Source organism: Cornus florida, unplaced genomic scaffold (genome assembly GCF_030987335.1).
Source record: "Cornus florida cultivar Cherokee Brave unplaced genomic scaffold, ASM3098733v1 CherokeeBrave_3.0.0_Hap2_Chr11, whole genome shotgun sequence".
Classification (NCBI taxonomy): domain Eukaryota; kingdom Viridiplantae; phylum Streptophyta; class Magnoliopsida; order Cornales; family Cornaceae; genus Cornus; species Cornus florida.
Window position 1 is genome coordinate 85,054,846 of NW_026775581.1, and position 23,779 is coordinate 85,078,624.

Here is a 23,779-nt window from a genome sequence, read left to right on the forward strand (position 1 = left end):
AACGGACATTGTTTAATCAATTTTGCCATGATCATATATCCATCCTAACTCTTAACCTTTTCCTAATTCCCATTTTCTTTATATTATTTCCATGGTCATAATTGATAATACCGTCTTAAACCAAAGTTTAAGTCCTTAAGATTACATAAGAAGAAAAAAGCATAATTTTTTAATTTGAAAAAAATTAATTATATTTATTTTTATCTTAGCAAGAAACATACTTTCTATTTTAGAATGCAAATATATATATATATATATATATATATATATCCATTAGGCTAACACAACCACCCTTAATTGATTCTATACTGCTATCTAACTGGCTACTGTTGCAAGGATGCAAATGGATGCTATTATCTTTTTTTAAGGCTTGTTAAACTAGGCTTTAATTGGAGTGGATATAAATCATATTATATTAATGCTTTCTTGTCTTGCCCACTCTTGTGAAAATTCAATATGATCATCTTCCATTGCAGATTAAAGCTGGGGCTCAAGGTTCTACATTTTCATGCAATGAAGGCATATTCAGACAGTAGAAGATTTGCCAATGCCTTGCTTGAATATCTTCGATTATTCGCCTTAAATTTTAGACAAACTACCATCACGCATTGAGTTCCTGACCAAGAAAAAATCTCCGAGTTCATGGTGATGAAACTACGAGAATGTGTCGATAATAAAATATCAAAAACCATCCATAAATGCCACCGGGGGCTTGGCAGTGATGGTAGAGGCTCGGGGCTGGCATCCAATCGGCCAGTGTTCGACTCCTACCAAGCCTTCCAATTTCTCCGACTTAACCGGTGTATTCTTGAGGCAAAGCTCTACACCCCTAGATTTGTAGCCTAGGGTGAGTCCCGAAAGGACCCTGCCTAGGTAAGTTCCTGGTACTAACTTAAAAAATAAAAAAAACCATCCATAAATTTGTCACACCTACCGGTAATGTTTGTCACCACATCTTTAGACAAAGTTGTAATCGCACTGCCAGAGTTCATGAGCCACTGTCATCCGCTTGGCATTGTGACAAGGATTTGATTTAGCAGTACTAATGAAAGCATTTCGCATGAGTAATAGACTGACTTGCTAGAAGCAAGTATTATAGCGCAGGTACGTTCACTATTGTGCATTCATGGATACATTAAACAATGCTTAAATTTGTTCAGATTAGATGACGACTTGATACCATATATTTGTTGGGTTGTGACAAAAGGCCACATTCTTCAACGCGAGTTATCAGAACCACCAAACAAAAAGCACATTAATATGACTTAATAATAGTCATTGTAACTTCTGAGTCAAATCATTAAAACCCCAAAAAATGAACCAAAAACCTCTTAAAGAACTTTGCATCAATGGGTATTTGTTTTGGTGCAACTGTCTCTGAATTATATTTGTCGAGCATTGTCAAAACTTCCCTGCTAAAGGGTTACATCTTCTGAATGTACATCTGCTGTACAGAGCTCAGACTCTTCAACCTCGCTTATTTTCCTATTCCACTGTCTTATCAGCTTCCATCCTTGCAAAACTAATGGTGGTCTGTACCAGTTTACATATGGCTTGAATAATCAGATGGAATACTCTATAGTATGCTATCTCCTAAAAAGGTAAAAACTCTTCTTTTAAATACACGAGCTAAGTCCACAATTTCAGATTCTCTAATCTGCCTAGTCATGCTGTCAGACTGCCATAACCACCCGCCTTTCCTTGATAATCTATTTGCAATATCAATGGTCAAGCAGGTAACATCTCTGTTGGCTGTTAATAGTCGTAAAACAGGAGCGGAATATTGAGGATTGGACACTAGTCTATTCAGAAGGATAAGTGCCTCTCGTATTAGCAAGGTTCTGCACAAAAAAAAAAAATTGTCTCATGGTATAAGTTGCTGGTATAAATAATTCAGCATAAAATGGACTCAGCAATGTATTTGCCAAGTCAAAAAAATATAATAATAATAATAATTTACAAGATCCTAGGAAATTTGGTGCCTTGGTGTAAATTTCTCAACAAATTGGATGCGCTCATCATTTGAAAAAAAAAAAAAAAAACAACAACAACAACAACTAATACCTATATCCACAGCTGAAAGAAGTTACGAGAATGACAAGCTATGAATTAGAATATCCCATCATACATGAAACAAGTCTACCGTGTTTTAACACTTGATCATGCAAATAAGTCATAAAATGTGGTGGCAGGACCAAATTTATAATAATGTTGGTAAGAACATAAAAATGAGGAAACTTCTATATGATATCCTGTAATGATCCTTTTCAAAAGAGCAATGAAAAATGAATGGATGCATTATTTAGAACACCACCACTACTAAGCCTTTTTCCCAACTACTTGGGGTCGGCTACATGAATCCTATGTTTCCACTCTGCTCTATCTAAATCCATAGCATCAGTCAAACCACATGCTATCATATCCTTTATTACTACTATACCCACGTTACCTGTGGTCTTCCTCTTCCCCTAGTATTACCCTCGATGTGGACTATGTCGCTCTTCTGAACTGGACACATTATTTAGAAAAGAAGTGCAAACATATATATCAACATGAATACATACATATAACAGCAATCCTATGTGTAGGAATGAATAACAGAACTTTAGGAAGGCATTGAAACACTCGTTTATAATCACAATTACCTTTCTTTGAAAATATCAGGAGGCTGAACAGACTTTGATGATTCTATGTCCATCTCTGATACCAAGATTCGCACAATCAACCCAAGAAAGTTGGTCCCATTTTGAAGCCTATGACTCAACATCATTTCAAAGCCAGATTTCCCTGACGATGCTAAGAAAGCCAGCACCATAATGGTATTCCTTCGAAGCTGCAATTCCTGACAGTTCATCGCATTTTTAAGATTGTGAAATAGTTGAAACAAGTATTATTCAGGTAAGAATTACAATAAACAGTATCCTATAAAAGAACTAAAAAGGCAAACAAACAGTCACACAAATTCAATAAATGACTTTGGACTAGTTTCAAGTGTTTTAACAACACGCGGATAGATTAATATGCTTACAAAAGTTTATAAATGCATGGACCAACGTTCTCAAATAGCTAGAGATCCAATGGGTGACATTGACACGGGTTACCCTTGACCCAACTTCATTGAGAAGCACGGAGTCTCCTCCAACCCCTTTGGACACCTTTTCCAGGCAAGAGAAACAGGAGCTCATAATCACAGCATACTTTCAAACCATATTTGGTATCATTCTGGAACTCATAAGGAACTAAAGACATGACAAAAAAGGAAGAAAATTTTCAAATAGTAGTTTTAAGCATTCGAAAATAATTTGGTTTCTGTCCCCCCCTTGCACTTTCCAAGGCCCAAGCCATATGGCTAAAAATAGGAGAAGCAAAATGGCAAATGCTGTGGTACTGATAACAAGTGTGATCTCTTATTTAAAGCAGATCAAGTGTAAGTTGTATTCGATATAATTTATTTATACAACATCCATATCCACTTGCAGGATTCCCTTGAAATAATTTATCTTTAAAAAGAAGCAAGAAGAATTTGAACATCGTCAAATTGATGACTGAATTTAATACAACTCATCTGATACCATTCTTACCTGCATACTGTTTCCACTGCAATCTATACAATCTGCCAAACCCTCAAGGACACCCCCAAACCCTTCAAAAGCAGAAGCACTTCTTGCATCATTATTTACCACTCCAGCATTCTCCCCCTCCTCTTTACAACCAGAACATAGCATGCCCATTAGTTGTGGACCTTCATTTCACACAGCATATCAACATTAGAAAAACATCACATGTATAGATAGAAAAGTGGACTTCTACTGCAAATTCAAATTTTGGAAGACAAATCGAATTCTACAGGAAAGAAGTACGGAGTATGATTTTTGTTTTTTCCTGAATAGAAGTATGAGCTTGCATTTACATAATCTATGCTTCATACTAGGAGGGGAAAGGAGGCCTGCAAAGAGTATTTTGTTCGTGTAAAAAGAACAGAAAAGACTGTTGACCACCAAGGTAGGACCTTTAATTCTAACAAGTGGTCTTTTCTTTTTTCCATTTTTTTTTTTAGGTGTGTGCCAGGCCAAGGCTTTAGTGCAACGCCAAGGCAACGCGCGAGAAGCTCAGTAGCAAGCAACAATAGTGGCCCCTCTCCCTAAAAAGTAATTTAATATCGTGAGGGCCCCACATATCAGATACTAACTTGATAAGAACAAATACTACACTTGATCTTAGCTAAAAGGCCAAGAAAGGTTAACTGAAGTCTTACCCCAATTGTTTAGGATCATCTGCATTAATATTGCTTCTCCATTCCACTGTCAAAGGCCGTAACTTCAACTTCAGGGAAAGCTCAATTTATGCATTTTTATCTCAACCCATGTAAATTTTATTAAGCCCCAAATATCCCAGGCATTTCCCCCACCTTGGGCATTGTTACTGGAACACTTCAGTCTTCATTCACATGGCAAACCATCTAAGTCAATGCTTTCATTTTACCCTATGAAGCAACCCTTATCATTTGGATAAGAGCTCGGTGCTGTGAGGAGCTATTCAAATTGCTACAAGTACACCAGCACAGTACCAGCTCTAAATGGACAAAATGGCAACCAAACCAAAAGTCAGGTGGTTTGCGCTGGTGGGTTTACTAGGAAGCCGAAGAACAAAGTGGAATTCTATATGAAGACAGGATGGTCTTGGCGAATGATGCACCATTAACAAGGTTTGTTACAAACCTGGCCCTAGTTCAGACATCTAACCAACGGACTGATGTTCAGGTGTATCTGAAAACACCAAATTAGAATCATTCTTTAACTATGTACAGTTAAACTCTCCAAAATAATAATTAAGTTCACATTTCCCAATACTGGTCCTCTGTATCGCCTAACATTCTGCTTTACTACAAATCTATCTTTAGCCTATCTATGTTTTAATAATAAGATTTTTAAAGCTTTCTCTGCACTATTTCACTTAAAATTATTCCCATTAAAATTCCTCAAACAAAGCTATACATTTTGCGTATTCAATACGTGGGACTTCAATCTGAACACTCAATCCTTTATCACCAATTACATGGAATTGACTACACGGAACCTCTTTTCACCCTCATTTATCTTTGGTAATATATTTCTCCATTAAGTTAACAACCCACTCCACCACATCGTATGATATTGTCCACTTTGTGCTCAAGCCCGCAAAGTTTTATTCTTGGATTTTACCCCAAAAGGCCTCATGCCAATTGGAGTGTACAAAGCTTACATATATAGCACTTCCCCTTTCCACACCCAGGCGATGTGGGATTGTGCACCCATAGCTCACCCAATGCGGCAACATTTATATTTAATTTTTGGGATTATTACACTTTCCTCCCCTACAGATTACCTAAGTAACAAGGACTTCCCCTCTAGTTTCAAAGATAACACTGACCTTCCCTGTCAGCAGGGACGGAGCCAGAAAAAAAATTCAGGGGGGGCACATTATAGTATTATACCATAACATATATTTACAATATAATGTACATGCATATAAATCAATGTTTATAAGTACATATATATATATATATATATATAGAAAGAGATAGTGATATTTTTGGGATAAAATTAATTTAAAGATATAGAATATAACTATTAAGGAAATAATTTTGGAGAAAGAATAGGAAACATATATAGAATTATATAAAGAATGAGAAACTTCAAGGGGGGCACTTTCCACATTTTCATAAAAAAACATATATATTATTATAAAATAGAAATAGAATATAAGAGAGGGAGAAAATCCAGGGGGGGCACGTGCCCCCCCAGTCCTTAACTGGCTCCGTCCCTGCCTGTTAGTGTGACGTTTACCCGAAAGTGTTAAATGATTATTATACCCATTATACTTTAACGGGTTTTAAATGTATAATATGTTTCTTTAAAAAGACGAAAATGCCCTCACGCCTTACAATGCCAAACCCACCGACTACTCCACATCAGTCATAAATTGTACTACATCTCCTATATACTTAGAGAGAGTAGAACGAAGTATTCTCTTTCTTCTTCATTCTCTTCTTCATTGACTTTTTTTTTTGATAAATAGCTTCAAATAGTTGAAATAAAAAAGGAGCTTATTGGCTGGAAATCAAAATAAACAGAGCTATGGTTCAAGATGTTAGTAGAGAAAAAGGATTGAAAACAACAAAATCCTATTGGCATCACACCTACAGAAGACGTCACACCCTTATATCTTGTGAATCACTCACAAAGAAATTTAATAACACTTTTTTTTATTCATTCATGGACTGCCTCACCAAGATTACATTCTACCCCTTTTATAACATTTTGTGAGTGCAACTCATTACCCTTGGAGTACCCCATAATTAAAGTTATCAAAAGTTGACTCTATAATATAATAAAAGTAATCACCCCACAATTGAGGCAATCAATATTTGACTCTAGGATTACCCTATTATTAAGGTCATCAATACTTACCTAACAGCATAATTAAAGTAACTAAAAGTTTACCAAATCTCCCAATTATTCAAAACTCCATGTGGCCCATATTATCTAGCCTATGCCGGCTCGAATTTTAGAATCCTCCTTTTGGTGCCTTTTATACACTTTTAAAGATTCTTACCATTGATCTCCATCACATTATCTAGACGAAATAGGCAAAGTAATATACAGATAAATATCAACCATCCAAATGGCCATGAATATTACAATATCTTCATTGTAGCACACCTTACTTTATTTTTATTATTATTATTATTATTTTATTTTATTTTTTTTTTTTTTTGTGAGTAAATGACTACATATTAATGAATTAGTAACTTTAGACAACACCAACATTTTGGATGATAGGCAAAGGAAACAGTTATGAAAATTAAAGAATATAGAAAATTGTAAACCCATCACAAAATAGGGAATATATATAATGAGCTCAAATGAGAATAACAGCAAGAGTTATTTCACATTTGGTAACTTCAATTGACAATGTCAGCAAGAACATTGGGTGTAGGGGTGTCAATTTAACCCGCTCCGTCCTGCCCTATTGGGTCAGGTTTGGGATCATCCTCATAGAGTTAGGGGCGGGTGAGTTTAAAACCCGCCTCGATTAATAATTAATTTTTAAATAAATATTCTTTTATTAGCTATAATTTTTCTTTTTCCTTTATTTCTTATGATAATTTTAAGTTTTAACAACATTTTTGTTATTATGATTGTTAATTTGACTCTGCTAAAAAAATTTATCGTAAATTTGTTCAAATTTGAATTGTTTTTCTTAAAAAATATGTATATTGGGGTGCCCTGAACCCGCCCCAACTCCGATGCGAAGGCGCCCCGAATCGGGTTTGGGAAGATTTTTATTGGTGGGACGGTTTTGGGAAAGGGGTGCCCTGTCCTGAACCCGCCCCGTTGACATCCCTAATTGGGTGATACACAAAATACAAAGAAAAATGAGATATCAATCACCACTTCTCGTATCTACAAAAAACCATGTATAGGTTGATTGGCAAAATACATTTTCACACACTTGTAATTGATCACAACAACAAAAAAAAAAAAAAAAAGCACATTGCAACTTAAAGAGAAAATCATCAAACTTAACTTCCGCACATAAACGTCATCTCCAAAAGGATCATATATAGTTGATAGGCAAAATAAATTTTCGTTCACTTGTAATTAAAACAAAATAAAATAAAATAAAAAAGAAAGTATACTGCAACCTAAAGTAAGAACCATCAAACTTAACTTCCACACATAAACATGTAAAAGTGTCAGTTCCCTGATTCATCCAAGCATAGACTAATGCCGTTGGTCTCACAAAATGCGAAGGTAATCCTTGATGTTATTTTTTGCTAAAAACTAAATTGCAATAAAATGGATTCTAGAAACACTGTTAAGAAAAGAGTGATTGAAACAGGACCACTTACCACAAAAGATTAATTTTTCAAAAATCCCTTGCTTCAACATTCAAAAAAACCCATAGACAACAAAAATTAAAGGAAACAGCCTGTTACAAATTAGCTCGAGTACCAGTAAAGGATAAGAAAAGAAAACAATATATATACACCAGAAAATAGTGTAGTTCGAGAATAAACAGTCGCAATAAACACTGTCCCACTCTCTCTCTCTCATTCCACCTCCTCCCTTTCACAGGGCCCTTTCTCCAAATCAAAGGGCCCCTCTAGAACCCTAAATTTCTAAACCCCTCCATGAATGCAATCTCCCCATATCCCCTCTATATTCTCCCCCAAAATTATCAAATCTCTAAGGGTTTGTTTGGTTAGCGTGAAGTAGGTAGAAAGGAAAAGAAACGGAACTTTTTTAAAATTTTTTGGAGTTTGGTTACCTAGAAAGAGAAAATTTTGGGGAAAGTGGATTCTCGTATCGGATAAATTTTCCTAAACTATTTCCCCGCATAAAACACAAGAAAATTTACTTTCTCGCTCAAAACTGTCATTTAATTTCCAAGTTTCCTGTTATGCCCCAATTGAATTGTTTCTCCAATTTTTTTCACAGAGGTTATTAAATAATGCCATCTATTAACTAGAACACATATTTGGATTCATCCTATCTTATACCGTCGTTACTTAAATTTTTTTAAAATAAATTAAGGATTGAATAGTAGAATTATATTACTTTTAATTTTTACCAATATCTTAATAGATATATGAGAAGACATGAATTAGAGTCATCATATTATTTATATGAGAACCATCTCACATGGATGGAAATCAAAATAATATTTATTTTTTATTATCTATAAAGTTTTGAAACTTAATAGAGTTTTATACTCGAATCATAGGTGATTTTTGTATAAAAAAAGTTGCATGGTTCATAGTCATAAAATATGGAAGTGGACCGATAAATTATGCATGAATCAAAAAATTATTATGCATTAACTATAAAATGTTACTTTTGCATGATCATTTTTATCCTAGAGTATTGTCATTTAGTGTTTCTGCGAGGTGCTTGCAAAAAAGATATATTTAATATTCCAATAAAAACACGAGTATTTTATGATAAATGAACTACATTCTACATATGAATATAAATAATTATTATTTAAAACACAAAATAAAAAGAATTTGATAACTAAAATCCAGTCCTCCTTGGTTTGTTCTAATTTAAATATGAATATAAATAATAATAATTATTATTAATAATCCATCATTTTACTATTTATTTGTTAAAAATTAATATAAATAATTAAGTATAAAGAGGATTCATCTAATACAAAATTAATTTATTTTTAAGTATTTGAAATCATGAGGATAGTTTTAGTAAGTAAATCATTTTCTTTTCTCTTTCATGCTATCCAAACTAGCAAAATAATATTTTCCCACAACTTTCATGAAAAAAATTTCTGCTAACCAAATGCATGCTGGAAACTTGATTTTCCTTTCTTTCACTTCACTTTCTTTCACTTTCACTTTCCATCATACATTTCTGTCTAACCAAACGGACCCTAAGGTCAATGTATACAAAAAACTATATATAGAGAGGGGATTTTATAAAGTTTTTACCAAAGGGTATTTTTGTCCACTTATTTTATGTAAGGAATGACATTTTAGTCACTTGGCATTACAACATATGGACAAAATAACCTTTCCAAGCTTTCTAAGGGCATTCTCAGGTTATAACTAAATTTTAGCATGACATCAGTATACAAGAGTGTCAGATTTTACGACAAGGGAGGCCAGTGTTGCTCAGACCTGAACAAGAGGGGATGTCAGTGTTATATTTGAAACTACAAGGGAGATCCATGTTATTTAGGCAATCTATAGGGGATGTATGTGTAATTATCCCTTGATTTTTTTATCTTTTATTTCTACAATGTTCCACATTTTTTATCACTCCCCTTCGCAGTGCACTTGTCATTCTTTGTTACGCAAAAAGTAACCACTTTAAAAAAAAAAAATCATCATCTTTTCCTTTATTTGTGACATCTATAATAACTTCTCCAATAGCGGGGGAATTGTGTTGGGTGACCAATTGCATTGAATCTCTGGCAGTAAAGAAATAATGTGCTTACAAAATGATTGGGTAGAACACAAGTTTGTAATGGATGTGTTGTAGGAATGTAGAATGAAGAACACAAAATAAACACAAATTCAAGCACATTATACATCAAACCGGTTCACCAATCTTCTCCAAATCAGAAGGTTGTCTCATAAAACATCAATACTAACCCATATTACCCACCTTCCCTTAGTATAAAGGGATTTGCATAATGCAAATTGAGCAGGTAACTATTGTAGATCAGATAGGTTGGTCTACTTCAAGTTCAAAGTGTTTTGAGTAGGATGGCCCAACCCATTCCCAGGAATGCCTTTTCACATAGTTCAATATGTTCAGCGACTTCTGTCCTATTGATTCGCACATTGCTCCAGTAATAATGAAACACTCAAGAAGGTCAAAGGGGAAGTTACAGTTGAGGTTTATCCAGATGGAACAATTTTCTGATACAATCAAACTTACAGCCCAAAAGAAGGCATGAGAACTTAATTTTGGTGAGAACTGATGTCACCAAATTTAGGGAAGAATATGTAAGGTTGTTGAAATATTCCAGAGAAGTCAGAACTCACTAGGGAAAGGAAATAGGTCCATTTATATTTTCATGCAAGAAACAACTCCATGTCAAGTCACCTAATTTTAGATAATTTATATGCCATCTCTTCCCCCCGCCAAACACACAACTAAAAATAAGAACACAAACCAACGGGCCAGTGGCCTAACGGTATCAGCCTCTTACTTCCCAAAGGGAGGTCAGCGGTTCAAGTCTCAAAAGAGACAAGTGTGTGTGAGTACCAACTAGGAAATAAATAAATAAATAAATAAAAATAAAAAAATAAGAACACAAGACAAACAAATTTTTTTTTTCTTTTTTCAACTGGTAAATTTGTTATCCCAACATGTAATTCATAGGAACACATTATGAATTAGTTCCATGAATCAAGGAAAGTGGGAATACCCTAGAAGTGAAGATAAATATTTCTATGAGATATTACTTATCAAAAAAAAATATTTCTATGAGATATCAAAAGTTCCGTCCTAAACATGTACAGATATATACAAGCTGGTTGAAGAAAATTCTAAAGCAAAGTTGGCAGGAGAACAAACATAGTAAGGAGATAAGCTTGCCCTAAAGAAGAGAATTAGTTTAAACAATTTATGCACAATCTGTAAATTATACGATCAATTATTTATACTTCATGAGAGAGAGAGAGAGAGAGAGAGAGGCTTACAATTTAGTAGCAGATATAAAGAATGCACAGCTTGCTTTTGCACATGCAAGCCAGCTTCCTTCTTTAACAATTGTGAAACACTCTGAAACACCAGCACCCGTCCAAATCTACTTCAACAAGGATTTCATTAAGAATTTAAAAGACAACAATAAAAAATGCAGGACACTCAAAACACAAAGAACTACTACAAACTTACTTCTCCCTCTCCAAATAAGCATCACTAGTGACAAGAATCATATTCATGATAGAAACAGCTTCTAGTCTTACAAGTTTTTCATTGTTCCTCATGGCAATTTGGTGCATCAGTTCAAATATAGAGACCCAATCTATACATGAAAGGGACACTGTACAGTCATGATTCTTGCCAAGATTTTCTGCATCAAAAAACCTCGCTTGAAATGGAACATGGCCTAAATCAGATGTCTCATTGACATATGCAAAGAGAGAGCTTCCAGTTCCAGCACTCCCAGATACAGTGTTGTTCCCAGAGGAAGGTACCTCGACCATGACATTATCCCTGAGTACAGTACACTGGAAAGATCAAATCAAAGTTCATAAGCAAGTGAAAGAAGAGATGAGGAGCAATTTTTAGAAAGGCATAAGACATAAAGGAGAAGTCCTTCAAAAAGAATAATGTGCAAGAACAACAGAAATTATGGCCAACCATGAAAATAACTGCGAGGCACACAATTTGTATACCCTCGCTACATACTACAAGCTGCATAAGAGAGTGAAAATGTATATGATACATGTCTTGACCATATCTTAGGGTAGTCAGATGAAAAACAATATGGTAAATACAACTAACACCACAAACATGTGCCCACTTGGCTTGTTTTTGCCAATTTTATATGTGAATTAGTTTCAAATTCTCTGTGAGTTAAAAAAATACATCCGATCGTTTAAAGGGTCTTTGGAATTTAAGACACATATGCAGACGCTCTCGTACTCTTCTCCAGGACTTTCTTTAGCTTTCCTTTGTGGGATTTATAAAATCATCTTCACCAAGCAATTCTTGGATTCTGATGCAACTGACATGTGTCCCCCACCAATAACATTATATGGATCAACATAACCCAATATACTCAAAAAAGCTAAACATGTAAGTAGAAGCACTGGATACCCAGTCCAAGAAAAGGGGAAGGAAATGAACAATAAGAATTTCGAGTTGTACCAGAAGTGCATTCGGCCACACAATATAAGAGTTTTAAATAAGTAATGATAGAAAACCACAGTTATCTCAGAACTCCCACAATTGTGGAACATTATCAGTATTATCAGGTAGGCGAAGGGGCATGAAGACAAAAACTTCCTGTCTTAGATATGTTAACCACCACATATTCCAAAAGCTTAAACTATTGAATAATGGTAAATTTGTCTATTATAGAGTATTTCAGAATATAAAAAGGAGCAATAACGGAAGCTAAGCTTTAAGACAGACTTTAGTAGGGTGGCCAAGGCATGTCCAAAAGATGAGAATCTTGAGAAAATTGAACAAAAAGATAAAGGAGACAAAAGGAAATCAATGATCCAGTATGATGTAAGAACATATGCAAGATTTTTTACTCCGCATACACATTATTGAGGGATTTAAAGCAAATATGCAAGATTTTTTACTTTCTTATGGACAGCATAGCTTGGGACAGAAAACCAAAACCTTAGAACTTGGTGCGTGATCATTCAATTTGTTCTCGGAGCTTGCTTTAAAAACTTTAAAGAGAAAATAGCGACAGGCATCCATCTTATCTTTGCATCAAAATTGTGAAGGCCCTACTCAAAAAGAATGTTAGTTTTCATAGAGAAATGGTTGGCTGACAAATGAGGAGAGAAGGCAGATTACATGGGAACGATTGCTAATGGGAGAGAAGTGGCTTATTATTCCAAGAGAGGAGTTTGGAGCGGTGGTTAAAATGTTAAATCAACAAGCTAGTAATCATAGAATGTGAAAAATGTAACTAGAAGGTAGCCTTGTATGTCTTCACGGTTATATTGATTTGTTGACTCAAGATAGTCTCCCCATGGTGGCGTGGTTTTCCTCTATTGGGGTATTCCACGTAAATTGGTTTCTATATTACCACTTACTACTTCAACGTTTGCTTGTTTAATAATTTGCATGATTATTGATTAAGTGAGTTTCATTGAGTTGGAAATTTGTTAAAAACACAATGGATCAATTAATTAAATAGAAAGTTTAAATCAGAAAATTAGTCAAAGTTTAACGAGGACCAATTCACCCCATCTAGGTCCTATTAGCATCCACGGTGTAACTCTCAGATCAAGTAATTAGCAGGCTACTCACTTCTCATGCCGCTGGAGGGTATGCAGACACAATTTTTACTATGATTCCACATTCTACTAACTCCTAAGAAATTTTAAGAACCTTTCTCCCTTGAATATTTAAAACTAACAGACAGACATAGTTTGAGGTGACCAATACTGTAATAGACTTAAAAGGCACGCACCTCTCAAATAAATACAATCTCATTGGCAAGAAACAATACTCACACATCCACAATGCCCCTGTGGGGACTTGAACCCTCGACCTTCTCCTTTGGAAGGTGAGGAAGTACCATTAGGCTAAAAAAAAAAAAACAATCTTATTCTTTCAGACTGAGACTAAAGAAACTTTGACAGTTAACAGAAGATGTGCCAAATAACAAAGAGAATATATAAAATGTAAAGCTGTACCTTTTCTCTGATTTTCTTTTCAAACCCAACAAGTGATTCAAAACCATGTGTAATACATGAAGAGATCTGTAAATAATTACAACCTGCACAATGAAGTAACTTATGAAACAGATGACAAGAAGAATAGAGGATGCATCGCTACACAAGTGGCACATTTAATAGATTATAAAAACAGAATAAAACAAATTCATATAAAAGCTGATGACATAAACAGAGTTTACAATTTATATTAAGGACTAACTCTACAAACTAACAAAACCCAACAGCAGACATACACAACTAAAAGACTTCCAAGCATGACTGATGAATCCAGCAAACTTTTGGCGCCACCAAGTGCAATGTAGACCAGTGTTCAAGGATTCAACCAACTTCAAGTTTACTAGACGCAATGGTATCAAGATTAAAGGAGGATGATTTGATTCATTTGATTAGGCAACCCATTACAACAAAACCAGAACTTATATATAATCTGAAAGTAATCACAGTTGACTCCATCACCTTGGCCATTTATTGGAGGTACGACTTTAAGTCGTCTCACGATATTGCAAGATGACACAGGAATAATATCCTCTCCTAGTGTTCCATGAATAAAGTAACTATACCCTTGATCGTTTGCTTGGTGTTTAATTAGATATTTTCCCTTTCTTTGGGACTTGAAAATCCATGTGGCCGACTCCATTCGTATGGGATTAAGATGATGATAATGATGTCCCTCTAAAACATAGGAATCAAAAGAGATCAAAGTTTGTGTTCATCTCATGACTCTGTAGTTTGATGTCAAAAAACATTTAAAGTGTAGTGAAACGAACAAGACTAGAATCTTGCTATGTAACAAATTGACAAAGCCATTTCATTCTCATTTGGAATCATTTTAAACTGCTAAATCACACCATGATTCAACATCTAACATCCTTGTAATTTTGATAGAAAATATTTATAAGAACATCATCACTCATAATTGATCCTAGTTAGTCAAGGGTTCTGAGAGAGACAGACTCGGTAAAGACCGAACCACTGCTATTATTTGCACAAAGTGGCTACCTTCAGACTCAATCCAAGTTCCCCCACTTCATAGCAAGATTTACCCACAGCATAATGCAATGGATAATGGCCCCCTAAAAGATAGAAATTGTATACCAAATAGAAAAGAAGCTTCCGCTTGGCAAGAAATTGATGCCAAAATTTTGCTGATTTGATTTAGTTTGAAGTAACCCCACATTGCATGGGCCCCAAATCTATTATCCTAAGGAATTGGTCCCATCACACCAGGGAAAGAAAAACTTTTTAGAGACCGAAAGAGCTGTCAAATCACTAAAATCAAACACATGAAGTCCAAAAAAAATCAATAACTTACATTTTCAAGAGTGCAGAGATCAACTAACACTTCTACCAAAGCCTCCAAATTTATCATCTCATTACTGATCTGAAATATAAATAAGAACCAATCAAAGATAACAAAATAAAGAAAGTCACATAGCAGGTCTGTAAGAATAAGGGGGCTCATGCCACGACAAACTATGGGAAGGGGGTAATAATGATCTCATGCGACTTCCCAAAGCCTGAATGCAGTAAGAAACACATTGTTGAATGATCAAAGACATTACACAAGAATAGAGGTGTGTACCTGAACTCTAAGGTAAGGAAGTCAACTAGAATATCCCAACTTCAACCATAATTATATATGAATCTTCACTCCCAACAAAAAGGCACTAAATATATGCAGCAGAATACCCCCCATGCTATTTCATTAAGAAATAAATGTCAACTTAATTAAATGTGAATTTAATGCAAAAACTAAAAGGATGCAAACATATACTCCCTCCGTTCCAAAATAAGTATCCACCTTTCCATTTTTTGGATGTCCCAAAATAAGTGTCCCATTTGAAAAGTCATTGTACAAAGGTTTTTAGCCTCACGCACTGATCCCTCCCTTTCCTTTCCACCTTCCATCCTCTCACCCTTCCCTTGCAATAAGAACCATTTGTTCTTCAATGTTTACCATCTCAAACATATAGGTAAAAGAAGAATCAAAAGAAAGAAATAAAATTGGAAATGATAATCCAACTTATCTTTATATACTTGTTGCTTAAAAGATAGTCCTTGGACACTAACCTACCTTTTTTAATATATATTGGGTCCTAACCTACTTTACTAGCTAATTTCCCCTTTCATAGAGAACAATTCCAATTAAAATTCCCTAAGAGCTTCTTGACAAGAGATGTATCACCATCAGGAGAAAAACAATCTGCCGAATTCAAGCATAAATTGAGCAATTCACTCAAATGATGCAAACAATGAAAATAAATTGCATTTTAACAGTTCTAATGAAAAATGATAGGAGCCCTAAAAATTTAAGGGTCATCTACTATCTAGGGTCCAGGGAATTACTAAGTTCCTTTGGGGGAAAAAGATATGCCTAAAGACGAAAAAGTGAACTTCCTAGCTTAAACATCAAAAGCATGCTCGCTTGTCATAATCAAATTCAGGCTAAACAAATACCTAGACAAAGAGACGACCAGGATCGCAATCCCATTAAAGAGAAACTTTGCATAAAGTCCATCACATCTCAAGTCTAATAAGTGATCCATGGACAAAGTAAGATACATTTTTCAAGATCAAAATCACAGAAGGAAAGATACAACAACAAAAGGGAAGAAATTTAAATGTATATTTTTTATTTTGTAAAACCTATTACAAGAACACCGTGAGAAAATAAGCTTACACGCTATGATTAATTAAGGGAAAGATTATACAGAAGAGATCGCTCTCACCTTCTCTTTCCTATCAGTCTTATAGTTTGATTAATTTTTTCTCTCCTTATTTCAAATTATCTCCTTTTATGATTTGAGGCCTGGAAAACTACTTTGTGACACTCTCCACTATTTCCCCTCTCCTTTCTATCAATCCCTGTATTCCTCTCCTCTAGATTTTCAGTCTTTCCGCTCCTATATTTTCTCCTCTCTTTACTTCAATTCATCTCCTTTTAAGATTGAGAAAGTGATAACCTTTTTATCCTCCCACTTTTATCTTCTCCCCACTTCTATATGCCCCTTTAAATCCCTTTTCTCTGATTTCAAGTTCCACATTCTAATAGGTCACATCAATTTAGGCATTTAAGCTTAGGTCACATCAGCTTCCACGTAAATGCTTACAGTATGTCACAAAACAACACGGTCTTCACAAGGGAAGTCTCTCGTTGTACAGAGACAGACAGACGGACAGAGAGGGGGGAAGTTAACAACTTTTTATTCATTGCAATTTTCTAAAATAATTGGTAGAAGGCTAGAAGCATTGCAAATGCCCATGAAATTGCAATAATTGTAGAGAAATTTACATTGTGCGTCTTGGTAGAAGGATTAACAAAGATGTTTGAAAAAGAAAAACTTTAACTTCTTGGTTTCTCATACTTTTTTTTATATATATTTTTACTTTGTGAATACTACAACTTTACCTTTTCTTTCCTTCAAATGCAACTCATATACATCGTTAACTAAAAATAAGATAATCAAAAGGCAAAAGAATTGCCCTGTGTGTGAAATATGCACATACAACATTATATAAATGCGAACCGAAACAAATACACTATCACCTAGGTGAAATCATGAAAAAGGTGATAACATAAAATGATTCAAGCTGAGTGACTGATATTGTAATGATATACAATTGTAGCAGAAGTTTCAAATTTCCTGACTCCATTAACGTGATTAATTTACTATATATAGCAGCATACCATCTGAAGCCACATCTTTTGTTAAAAATATAAATGTAATGGCATCACTTAAATCGATACCTTTGTCAGCGTAGAGTAGAGACGAGATATTTTTGCAGCTTCAACAGAATGAACAGGCTGCATATGCTCCTGCACAGCCACATCAGAGGAGATTTCATCTGCCAGAGAGTCCATTGCAGTTTTGGATGACAAACTTAAGCTCAAGAATCCAAAAAGGACATGAAAATCTTTTTCACAAGCCACAAACAACTTGGAAACAATGTTCCTTCCCCATTTTTGGTCACTTTGTGAGTCCCAAACAGCTAGCAACTTGCTTGGACATTGATGAGTAGACCGATCATTTTCAATGCTTGGATGGGTACTTTCACCAGATTTGTCTGTCTGGACTCCTATCGCTTTATAAGTTGATGCGCCTAACATACAACAAAAGCAAATAAACAAGATATCAGAAACTAGTGAAGTATATAATAATGGGTCAACTGAAAAGTCAACTATTTAATTTTTTAGCATAATGCCAAGTCAATGCTCACCTATATTAATTCGACCGTCAACCTGATCATTTGAAGAATTCGCAATTTGGGATCCAATAGATATCCAAGAACGGTCTCGGGTATGAACTCCATATTCCCTGCCACTATAGCCAGTGTCATGCACAATCTTTCCGCAGTGCAAAGCAATACATGCGTTTGGTACGCTTTGACAAGAATACATAGCATGAAAAATAAGAACAAAACGTGTTGCTCTGCCTTAAGACTGCCAGAAAGCCACCCCAGTTCCCACCATTCTGGGTTTGACCTATCATACATGAGTTATCTCATGTAAGATGAACATAATGCAAAAGTCCATGATAATCAATCACCATTCACCAACTTAGTAGAGCTCATGTCGCATGGGAAAGAGCATGTGGCAGAATCCAACACCATTATGAGGTCTCAGGTTCATAAAAACTTGTAAAGGATATGAGGATGGATAACTATAGCTTCATTGGAGCTAATGAGCTTATGCTACAAAAACCCCCTTATACTAAGACGACATAAGAGACAATATTGAATAACTCAATACAACTGTTTTTCCAAAGAAAGAAACATTATTCAAGATCTAAGTGTAGGTTATTATCTATGAGTGCAAAAAATGGTTCAAGGAGCACAAAAGCAAAAATAGATGATTAATTTACCAATAGATGCCCCTTAAATAGGGATGCAAGACCAACTATGGTGATTCTTCAACGAAATTATGCTCTCCTCAAAAGTTCACTACATTTCTCTTTGTAAAACCAATGACACTACTGCAGAAAAGGAAAATCCCCAAAGAAGACAACATTTTACTGCCCATGCTTTTTGGGGACCTCATTCTGCCAAATCTTAAAAGGGTAGTGGCAATTACCAAGACAAAGTGAATACCCAACGAAACATGATCAAAGTCTCATTACAAGGGTCTAAGAGATTTGCAAATAACAAAACAGTTGTGGATGGAACCTGCAGCAATTAGATATTCAAGGTTGCAACTTAGCCCAAAAATCAAAATTGCTGAACATAAATATATATATATATATATATATATATATGTATTCAAACAATAAAAAACAAAGAAACACTTCTGAAGGCTCATGAGGCCTAAAATAAATCACTGATTCTGTTAATCAGCCTCCCTGCTAGGTTTATATAGGGCTTGAAATGAGTGGATTCATACGATACCAGGCACAGATCCATATTTTAGTGTCAGGATATATATATGACCCATATGACTTAAACAAGATCCAAATATAGTAAAATATATTTGATCCAAAGCCCAATCCATTTAACGAAAATCCATATCGACACTTTTTAATACAGATTTAAAATCCAAATCCAAATCCGTTAAAATGGACTTCAGAACAGATCAAATCTCGGGTCAAACCCGCTCCATTTCAAGAGCTAGCTCTATACAAAACCAAGCTAAAACCTGAAAGCCTCTCCAATTATGAAATATAAGACCAAAGATGGAGTTCAATTTGCTGAATCTCTCTAGAGCGAGTGCATTGTAGGTGTACAACCATGGCCATCATTCATGCATGCATATATACATAGAGACCATTTATATATGTGTGTGCTTGAAAAACAAGTAACAGTATCCCTCGCCAGACTTGATTTAGAATGTGCACAGTTTTTTTTCTTTTCACAAGTCACAGTTTAAATTTTCATCCTCAAATGACGCAGCAGATGTAATGATCCATTTTTCAGATACTAAAAGATAAACAGAAAGACGAAGCCACCAGTCAGATTAATAAACTTAATGTTTATTGACCCAAAAACAAAAAAAAAAAAAAACAAAAAAAAAGAGCTCAACAAATAGACAGGCAATGCAAGGGCCTCTGAAAAGAAAAAGGGAAAAATGATATAAACTTCACTATGGCCATATTAACTTTAATGAATCAATCTAATATGATACTGTAAGTCCATTTCAAACTATTATTAAGACTAAAGTATCTTTTGTTCAACTCCAAAGTGACTTGAATGAATCAATGATTAAGGAGGAACACGAGACTGAAAATCAACTAAGCAGCCAGCTAGTGGATACTGTATAAAAGTGAAAGATATGTTCAACGTACAGGTTTTTAATCTTTGAACAATGACCCTCAGCATCTTTTGCTTCAACATGTGAAAATACAGACTTAACCTGCTCCTCTTTCTCGTCTCTTTCCTTTCTAAGCTCTAAGCATTCCTGCTCCTGGAAGTATAATGTAACCCATTACCTACAAATCCTTTCATCATATATGAATTTCAAGAGGATTTAACTAAATATGCATTTTGGAATTCTACTAACATAGAATAAAGGTATGCATTTTGGTATTCTACTACCATAGAATAAAGGAACTGTTACTAATCGTGTGGGTATCAGGAAAATTGTTAGAATAAGATTACTAGATGCCCGATCGTACTCCCATAATGATTCAGTAGAAACACACTTGTTTAAGAAAATGACAACAGACCTACATCTGGAAACAGATACGAAATTAGACATAAAAAACGTGATGCAGCCCTCAAGCCAAATACAATACAGCATACTCCATAGCAATGACCATGTACAAGCTCCTACCAAATTGCATGAATAAATTTTTTTTTTTTTTTATTAGTAATAATGAAATAAAAAGGCGTTCAAAAGGGAAATTTCATGAATAAATATGAAGTATTATCATTATGAAATCATCAAAAAATTAATGATATAAAAACAAGATCACTTCCCTTGTCAAACTGCTCTACCGCAAAATGTTCCCCATAAACTCTGCAAATTTCTGACCCACATCCTTCTAGTATAAAACCGGAGAAAGTGCACCTAACATCAGCGATAAGTACACTACTGATATCATTTATTCTACTCCTCACCCACTCTTCACTTAATTTACCTGCTCCTCTGGAAAGAGATTAGTTCAGCCCGTTCGGACCTAATATGTAATGAAGGAACAAAAATCTCAACTGGCACTTCTTCTATGACTCCATATATCAATCTAATATTTACCACCTCAATACAAATACCTACTTCTGTTTTTGCACACTGAATGCAGTCCCACAGAAGAAACTTCATATGCTTTGCGGGCCTCAGATGACCATCTAATATGTTACTTCCATTTCTACCTTACCTCTTTAAGGAGAGGCATAAAAGCCATGCACATTCTCTAAACATAACAAAAATAAGAGCACCCTCATAAGTCCTCAAATTCTACCAGATTATATACCATAACTCTAAAATACTGCATATAAGACGTAAGTATTGGAAAGACCATTTACAAATCTCCATCTCTTTCCACAAACCTTTCAGAAGTTAAAATTTCTTCTGTTATCCACTTTCAACGTCATGAGATTGAAAACAATGACTTCCAACTTAGCAGTTATACTTCTAGCATTCTGTTTATGAGCCCCATGGATCCTTTTTTTCCTAAATCCAGACATTAAGGTTAGACAACAGAAAAGACACCCTTGCCAGAAAAAAAACACTTTCTATATCTTACACTTGAAAAGGTCACAATCAGGCTCATAGCCTCCAACAAGGTCACCCACTCACCCATCAACCCTCCTGCTGAGATAAAACTTCTCTTTGCCAAAAAAATGGTTTCATAGAGTCTTAAGCAAAAGATGTTCATCTCTTGTCTATTTCCTTCAAATACAGACCCAAAATACAAGATTTAAAATAATAAAAACAAACAAACAAAAAAAGCTTCTTCCATGCTTCCAAAATTACAATAAAAAAAAGTTTCTTCCATGATCCCACTTAATAGCCATACTGAAATCCTACTTTCTTCTTTTCCTTAAGTCTGATCTTAGAAAAGCAAATTTTACTTTGTGGATGTGGGTGCCTACTGTCTCTCAACTAACAAAAAAATGAAAACCACATAAAAATCATCAAACTTGACGACAGGAGATTTCAAGCTTGTCTCTCACAAACAGCCCCAAATATAGTTGGAGATGTCTCAAAAAGGCTGTAGATAGTATTATAATGTATGGCAATGCCCAGATCATCAATAAGATCAGCTATTATGGCACTCCAGAAAGTATGAATTATTCCAATTAAATGCAAAATTCTATGAGTTTTAAGAAGATTCAAGCACTCAACGGCTGGAAAACTGACCAAAAATGACATTATCCACATTCTAGAATTGCTTCATTTGTTAAGGGAAAGGTTCAACTAAGGTTTAGACCACCGTAAAGACTTCTAAGTACCAGATAAAATAGCGGCTCAATAAAGTACATTAAGATAAATCAGTTAAACACTGAAAACAATTTTGGCTGGAACACTAGGGATAGGTTTTCAACAATCTTGGATACATTTACACGGGTTTGCACCCTATTTGTAAGGCAAGGGCCTGCTTTATTGTGGATCTTACCTTTTTTTATTTTTGTTTTGTTGGGAGGGAGGAGGGTTGGCATCAAAGAAAATCTTAGATTTTCAATTCTATCATCTTGTCAAGTACTATCAAGGTCATAAGCTCCAAAGGTGCTCCACTTCATTATTTTACTTTATAAATGCAAGTCAAGGATGCCATCCTACATGGCCTCTTGAGGGAGGAAGCTCGTATGCAGCATCATAATAGCCTTTTTTTTAATCTGAAAAAAAAAAAAAAAAAAAAAAAAAAAAAAAAAAAAAACCCTGATATCTGAGACGGGATGCTGCAATTTCGTATCATCCACAGTAGACTAACTTACAACTGACACAGGATGCTGCAATTTCATATCAACTGAGTTGCCTTAATCCTTTTATCTTCACAAAGTCACCACTGCATAGCATACACTTGGGTTCATTTCCATTAACCTCAAACCCTCTTAATATAAAGGAGAGAAACACAATAGTGATGCACCTCCTACTGAAAACCTTTTTTAGAAAGAAACTAATTTTAATTGGTAACTATAATTGCATTTAACTATAATTGCATTTGTCTTCCAAAATACACTAGAAACTAGTTTTTCTGATTAATAGACCAAGTATTGTTCACTTATCAAGCCCAAACATACCCAAAGCAGATTCATAGCAACAATGTATAAAGAAAGAATGTGTTTGTGTAAGGGATAAACATACCAGATGAGTAAGCTGTTTTGAGACGCGCCCCAGCTCTCTCTGCAATTATAGTTCACGTTTTGATTAGAGTTCACTAAATTTTCAGCACACACCTATATCTATATCTATATATACATATACATATATACACACAGGTGTTCAATCAAAGAAAAAGCAATCACCTTCAGTCTATCAATTTCCGCTTCTTTCACATTTTGAGAGCGATCGTCGATTACTCCACTTAAAGACCGGTCGAACACTTTGGTACTGTCTTGAACTCTCTGAGACAACTCTCGAGGAGGCGAATAGCTGATGTCGACGTACGGCGCCGCCGAATGCGGTGGCGGTGGATGGTGGTGTTGAGTAGGGTTTGTGGAGCACAAGGCTAGTTCTTCGACTTGGATGAGTTGGTCCAAGAAATCTGCGTCCCATTCTTCGAAACCCTCGTCACCCATCGCACAAACTGAACTCTGTATCACACTGTGACAATGGTAGTATATACATATATATACTGTATATTCATGTATATATATTTTTTTTTTTTCCTTTTTTGTGTTCGAGCCTTGAGGTTTTGAAGCTTCAAGGAGAAACAATTCTGATACGAATCCACTTGCCTTCCCCCA

At 35.0% G+C, this 23,779-nt stretch overlaps 1 protein-coding gene and 1 non-coding gene across 4 annotated transcripts; both read right to left on the bottom strand.

The window, feature by feature from the left end:
• Positions 1-1,151: 1,151 nt before the first annotated feature.
• LOC132283344 (protein SENSITIVE TO UV 2) lies at positions 1,152-23,779 on the bottom strand. Of its 3 annotated transcripts, none has more exons than XM_059785284.1 (12): positions 23,339-23,778; positions 23,178-23,216; positions 20,218-20,336; positions 18,161-18,258; positions 17,691-18,043; positions 15,255-15,323; positions 13,901-13,983; positions 11,409-11,729; positions 11,213-11,319; positions 3,582-3,742; positions 2,646-2,842; positions 1,152-1,841 (listed from the first exon to the last, which is right to left on the bottom strand). In XM_059785284.1, the coding sequence occupies exons 1-12, from the start codon at positions 23,609-23,611 to the stop codon at positions 1,577-1,579; spliced, it is 2,085 nt and encodes a 694-aa protein (XP_059641267.1). In that variant the 5' UTR covers positions 23,612-23,778; the 3' UTR covers positions 1,152-1,576. The 3 variants fall into 3 exon arrangements, with proteins under 3 accessions (XP_059641267.1, XP_059641266.1, XP_059641268.1); XM_059785283.1 differs by having other exon boundaries at positions 18,161-18,264; XM_059785285.1 differs by lacking the exon at positions 1,152-1,841 and adding an exon at positions 1,848-2,508 and having other exon boundaries at positions 18,161-18,264; positions 23,339-23,779.
• LOC132287231 (U2 spliceosomal RNA) lies at positions 4,055-4,241 on the bottom strand. Its single transcript, XR_009472963.1, has one exon. It is a non-coding gene; the product is annotated as a U2 spliceosomal RNA (small nuclear RNA).

What these genes read in the sequence shown, in the direction of transcription:
- LOC132283344 (XM_059785283.1), bottom strand. Translation starts at nt 23,611, where the DNA reads ATGGGTGACGAGGGTTTCGAAGAATGGGACGCAGATTTCTTGGACCAA. An exon ending in AAAAGAAAATCAGAGAAAAG is followed by an intron (nt 11,730 to 13,900) that starts GTACAGCTTTAC and finishes TACTGTACTCAG; the next exon opens with GGATAATGTCATGGTCGAGG. An exon ending in CCTGATATTTTCAAAGAAAG is followed by an intron (nt 1,842 to 2,645) that starts GTAATTGTGATT and finishes TTTTTTGTGCAG; the next exon opens with AACCTTGCTAATACGAGAGG.